The following is a 6,381-nucleotide window of genomic DNA, read 5'->3' as shown; positions in this document are numbered from 1 at the left end:
CCCCAGCACCACATGCCAGCCAGCCCCGCCCCCTGGTGGGCTGAGCTGGCCACACACACACACACACACACACACACACACTAAATAAATGTTAAAAAAAAATTAAAAAAAAAAAAAACAAAACAAACAAAAAAAAACTTGAAAAATACTGCACACACACAAAAACTGTAGATTAATTTGACTTTGGGATTTTAATTCAAAAAGTAGGATATCAATAAACAAATTTCATGGGGGCCAGGGAGATGGCTCAGTGGAACAAGTGCTTCTCTGGCAAGCACAAGGGCCTGAGTTCAATCCCCGGTTCCGCAAAAAACAAAAACAAAAAAAACAAATTTCAGTATTACATTAAAATAATTTATGAACCCCAGTGTGGTTCAGTGTTTAAGAAAAAAACAAAACAAAAACTTATGGAGCGATGGAGGAAAGGAGAAAATAAGGATACACATAAGATAGCTAAGATAATTGTGCTATTGATTTCTATTGCACTTTTTTTTTTCCATTTTATGTTTTTGGTCCAGGGTCTCACTACACAGCTCGGACTCATAGTGATCCTCCTGTTTTCAGCCTCCTCAGTGCTGGGATTACAGATGTACACCACCACATCCCGACGGGTTCTTCCACTCAGCGTACCCCTGGGGTGGGATCCAATGGCTTACTGAAAGGAACTGTTAGGTTTAGTTGTTTGATCAATCTTGCATACCTGAATCTGGTAATCTGAGCAACAAATCTGATGACAATATATAACAATCACTGTTAATTTCCTATTCTTGTTTTGAAATTCTGTATTATTTTTATTGTTTTTATTGCTTTGTTTTGGTCTTTGTTCTTGTCTCTTTCTCTTTAAAATAATTTTTTAAAAAAATCTCAAGACAAAAAATACATAAACTTAGAAATATATCACTAGCTCAATAAATACTAAATAAGCACACGACAAAATTTTATGTACATTTGTCATGGCTTATATTTAGATGCCCCTCCCCAAGTCTCAAGGGGTCACTTGTGGGGCTTTTCAGAGGTGGCTGGATGTAGGGTGTGTGATGCTGGGCGAAAGGAAGTGCTGCTGGGACTGAGTGTTGGGCATGCCTGGCCCCAAAGTGCAAAAGCCTGAGTTCAATCCCTGGTTCCATAAAAAAAATAAAAAATAAAAAATAAATCCCTGGTTCCATGGGGGGGGGGGAGGAGAAGAAGAAAGGGGCAAAAGGTGGACTCCTGCTAATCACTTGATGCTTCTTCACCACTTTGCTGCTGTGCTGCCTTCTGCTGGCCCTGAACTGTTTCTCTTGGGTGAGGCTCCCCTGCCACGGGCCCCTGCCTGAGCACCAGCTGACTATGAAATGAAACCTTTACAAATCGTGAGATAAAATAAATCTTTCTTCTTTTAACCTTGGGTGTTGGGTATTTTTGTCTCCTCAACAAGAAAAGAAACTAAGACAGTATTCTTTTTTTTTTTTTTTTTGACAGTATTCTTGTTTAAAAGTACTTAATAAAGCAGGAATCAACAAATATTTCTTAACATAATATACACACACAAAAATATATGCATGCATAGTACTTAATGCATAAACAGTGCAAACACTCCTAAAGTAAGGAACAAGCATAGGACGTCAACAAAAAGATATGTTACTAAACACTAATAATACTGCTCTTGTCTTAGTCAATGTAAGTTGGTAAAGAAAAAAACTAGAAGTATAAGAACTTAAAAGAAAAGCTAGGGCCCCGAGATAGCTCAGCGGACTAAGCACCTGCTTAGGCAAGAGCAGGGACCCTGATTCAATCCCTGGTACCACATGGCATGCCAGCCCCACCACAGGTGCACAGAGCCAGCCATCAAGACTGGGAATAGTGGAGCATGTCTGTAACCCAAGTGCTGGGGAGGCTGAAATGGGAGGATAACTACGAGTCCATCCTGCATAGTGATACCCTGTATCAAATACATAAAAAAATTTTTTTAAATAAAAGTTAAACCTATTACTATCTGCAGATGATATAATAAGCTATAAGCCCCATAAAAATCACTTAAAAATGTCATAAACAATAATGAAGTTCAATAAGAGACAAAAAGCTAGTATACAGAAATTAAATCTTCATATATGCAAACAATAACTTATGATCTTTAAACCTACTTAATTTAGCAATAAGAAACGGGCAAAGTTTATATGAGAAAAGCTTTAAAACTGTCCTGAAGGAAGCAAAACAGACATACCACATCCTTGAACATGAGTACCTTAAAGATGCCAATTTGTTCTAAATTTATAAAATAAGGTGACATCAATAAAAATAATAACCGGGTCACCACTTTCTACAATTTATGTAATAAGAATGGCAGGGGTGTGGAGATAGCTCAACGGTCTGAATGCCTGCCTGGCAAGTACAAGGATCGAAGTTCAATCTCTGCTACTGCATGTGTGCTGGTCCTGGAACCAGGTACGGTGGTACACATCTGTTATCCCAGCGCTGGGGAGGCTGAGACAGAAGGATCACGAGTCTGAACTGCATATCGAGACCTTGTATCAAATAAATAAATAAATAATTTTTTAAAAAAGAATGGCCTTCAAGGTCTTAAAAAAAAATGAGATTAGTTCATCAGATTAAAAGTCATACAAGAGGGGCTGGTGCGATGGCTCAGTGGTCTAAAGCACCTATTTAGAACAAGCTTAGCAAAGCACAGGGATCACGGTTCAATCCCCCAGCACCACATGCCAGCCAGCCCTGCCCCCTGGTGGGCTGAGCTGGCCACACACACACACACACACACGCACACACACGCACACACACAAATAAAATTTAAAACAAAAAAAGTCATACAAGAGGGCGATGGGGATAGCCCAATGAATGCTAGCCTAGCATGTACAAGGCCCTGGATGCAATCTTCAGCTCAGAAGAAAATAGAAAAGCAAAAACAAAAAAAGACATAACAGAAATGACTGATAAATACATATGTGTATGTCTGTATACAAGTGTATGAGTTAACAAGCAGAAAAGCCTTTGTGCGGCAAAAAAACCAACAACAAAAAGACTCTACCATACAAAAGTCAAAGAAATAATTTAGATATAACACCTGCAACTCACATTACAGACAAAAGACTAATCTTAATTTAAAAAGCATTCTGAGTAAACGAGGAGACCAAAAATCTAAAGGGCACAGGACACCAATCAGCATTTCACCAGAAAAGATAAAAGGGGGTGGGGTGCAACTCAATGGTGTCAGTTCATACTTGCCTAGTATGAATGAAGTCCTGGTTTTGATACTCAGCACTACCAAAAAAAGGAAAGAAAAAAGAGGGAGAGAAAAAGAGGGAGGAGACAGGAAGGAAGGAAGGAAGGAAGGAAGGAAGGAAGGAAGGAAGGAAGGAAGAAGGAAGGAAGACAAAGGGTGTTACATAAGTGAAAAGATGACTAGTCAAATGAAAATTAAAGGATATAAGGACACTATTTCTTGCAAGTATAATAGACAAACATCTAACAGTTTGATAATTCTTGTGAATACATAACAAATAGGTACACTGACTGATGCAAAATATTCACCTCTATGGAGGGTAATCTAGCAATAACAATCAAAATCACAAATACATTTATCCTTAACCTATGAATCTCATTCCCAAGAATATATCTTACAGATATATCTAAGTACATATGAAATGGTGTTCTGAAGTGGCAGGTAATTTACAGTCCTACTACACATCTAAAAGGGGCTGGTTAAATATGCCCTCTCTCATTTTCACAATGGCAGATGCTGCTGGAACAAATGAGGAAACTGTGTAATGATGTGGAAAGATGGACCAACGATTCCAGATATTGGGCAGAAATGTATGAAGAGCCAGACTATTCTGCTATGCCAGAAAGCTGAGAAGATATCAAACATTAATGAATTAGCAACAGAACATTGCACTCTCCCACAAAAGACTTCCATCTACTAGAAAACAATAGCAGAATTTTTTTTTTCTTAAACTGGAAATCCAACTCAGGATTTTGCACTTGGCAGGCAGGTGTTTGTGAGCCATATCTCCAGCCCAACAACATCAGAATTTGAAAGTGTTACTAATTTACTAACTTGTAATCCCTAATAAATGGGGCTAGAAAGACAGCGTAGGTGAGTAAGTGCTTGCTTGCTTGGCAAGTGCAAGGGCCTGAGTTCAATCCCCAGTTCCGAGAAAAAAAAAGAAAAAGAAATCCCTAATAAAATATGTGGTTTAAGCAACAATGTTCAATAATCTCTAATTAATATAAATTTTTTTTTTTTTCGGGTGGCTCAGGCTGCCTTAAGGGTGGGTCTGGTAAGGCAGGTGAAGCTGGGGATAGAACCCGCGGTATCCTGTGCCTGACTACGTTTGCACGAGCAGGTGCTTAAATAACTGAGCTAAGCGGCAGGTCCCTCTAATTAATATACAGGTTAATTTTAACATCACTAAAATTGGGATAACTAATAACAGTAGTTCCCAGCATGACACAACATAAAGCACTTTTATGAAGTATTCTGAACTAGAATTGACTTAAACTTCTAGCGCTAACTTGTATTTTATGAAAAAATAGAGAATGGAAAAATAATGTAATGGACACAAGAAAATACAAGACAAACTCAGGTTTGGGAGATATTTTATAGCACAAGTGACCAAGTTTCTACAAGTTACTGATATAAAAAAGAAAGGCCAGGGAGATGGCTCAGTGGAATAAGCGCTTCTCTGGCAAGCGCCAGGACCTGAGTTCAATCCCCGGTTCTGCAAAAAAAAAAAAAAAAAGAAAAGAAAAAGAAAGAAAGAAAAACCAAACAACGGAAGGAAACATGACTATTAAAAAAGAAATAATACCCAAATGTGGTATGTGATCTTGCTTGAATTCTAATTAGATTCAACTAACCAGAAAAAGACACATTTGAGAAACTTAGAAAAACTGGATTACAGGGAGGGTATGAGAGATACAAAACATTAATCTTAATTTTCTTACCTATATAAAAATGGCATTGCTGATGTGTAAAAAAATTGTTTTTTTTTTTTCTTTCAATACCAGCAATTGAACTTGGGACCTTGTGCTTGCCAGGCAGGCGCTTATCCAGTTGAGCTATATCCCTGGCACCTGCACAGGTTTTCTGTGACATATACTGCAACAGTAGGGATAAACAACATGCTGTCCAGAATTGTAAAACTTTAAAGTACAGGACAAAATACAGATAGCATAAGCAAAGGTAGAAAATAATGGCTACACATATGTAGCTAATAATGTTTTCTCGACTTTTATGTAATCTTGAATAATATTTGTAAAATTCCCTAAAATGGCAATATAATAAGGAATATAATTAGCAACACCTTAGGTACCAGCAGCAGGTATAATGTCTGGGGTCACCATAATACAGACTTATAAGGCTTGCTCTCTTTCTTGTTTTTCTTTTTTCTTTCTTTTTTTTTTTTTGCGGTACCAGGGATCGAACTCAGGACCTTGTGGTTGCCAGGCAGGTGCTTATGCCACTGAACTATTTCCCCAGCCCCTTCTTTGTGGATTTTTTTTATTTTTGGTGGAAGTGGAACCGGGGAATGAACTCAGGCCCTTGGGCTTGTCAGGTCTTTGTGTTTTTTTGAGACAGGGACTATGTAGTTTAGACTAGCTTTATAAATTCCTGGCAATCCTCGTTCCTCAGCCTCTCAAGTACTGGGGTTATAGGTGTGTGCCCCCATGCCCAGCTCCTTATTTCTTTACTATATGCATTTTTACAATGAAAATCTTAACTTTGAGTTTGAGACAAAAGTGAATTAGATATAAGAAAAGATTTTTCAGATGATCACATTAGGGCTTCTGTATTTGTTTTCATATATTTTGCTTCATGTGTAGTAGAATCCCATGACAGATTTTACATAAAGGTGTCGTAAATGAAATGTAATAATACAAAGAATTTTCCTGTTTGTCATGATATATTTCCAAATATTATTTCAAGACATGAATATTTACACACACACACACACACACACACACACACACACACACCCCACATATTGAAATCAATGCACAATATGGTTTTAATTCCCTTACCGTCAATATTAAGCATCATTTTCCACATGGCAGGTCGAACAGATTGATGGAATCCAAACCATACTTCCCTGCCCCCTCCAAGAGGGTGGTCATATCCTTCTGGAGCTGAGAAAAAGGAACGCCCCACAGGTGTATATCTACAAAAATTAAAATGGCATATTCAATCCCTTTCTTGCTATATATTTAAATCCATATAAAACTGAAGACTAAAGCATAATTTATCATCATGATGCTTATAATTATTAATATATGAAACGGTTTCCCAAATTTATGAAAGCAAAAAGTAGCCATTCTAAATGAAAAAATCCAGGAACATCTTTTACTAAAATTATTCATTTTCAGAATTAATTTACATATGAATAT

The 6,381-nt window shown here is 37.5% G+C and overlaps 1 protein-coding gene and 1 pseudogene across 4 annotated transcripts in view; one reads left to right on the top strand and one right to left on the bottom strand.

Annotated features, from left to right (window-relative positions):
• LOC105743508 overlaps window positions 1-3,847 on the top strand; it is a 9,368-nt pseudogene extending 5,521 nt beyond the window's left edge.
• Window positions 1-6,381, bottom strand: part of LOC101573127 (protein argonaute-3) — a 156,479-nt gene that overhangs the window by 111,437 nt on the left and 38,661 nt on the right. For 3 of the 4 annotated variants that reach the window (XM_023701038.1, XM_023701037.1, XM_023701036.1), the window contains exon 4: window positions 6,019-6,155. Coding sequence is in view for 2 of the 4 variants with exons in the window: in XM_023701037.1 (XP_023556805.1) it covers window positions 6,019-6,155 (137 nt within the window). In the remaining 2 variants the exon portion in view is untranslated. Of the gene's footprint in view, window positions 1-4,051; window positions 4,104-6,018; window positions 6,156-6,381 lie in introns of those variants that run through there. The other variant, XM_023701039.1, reaches the window with a different exon arrangement.

This window comes from Octodon degus, unplaced genomic scaffold, assembly GCF_000260255.1.
Source record: "Octodon degus isolate 3935 unplaced genomic scaffold, OctDeg1.0 scaffold00130, whole genome shotgun sequence".
In the NCBI taxonomy this organism is placed as follows: domain Eukaryota; kingdom Metazoa; phylum Chordata; class Mammalia; order Rodentia; family Octodontidae; genus Octodon; species Octodon degus.
Note: the sequence above shows the minus strand (reverse complement) of the source record. Positions and strands in the feature narration are given on the sequence as shown.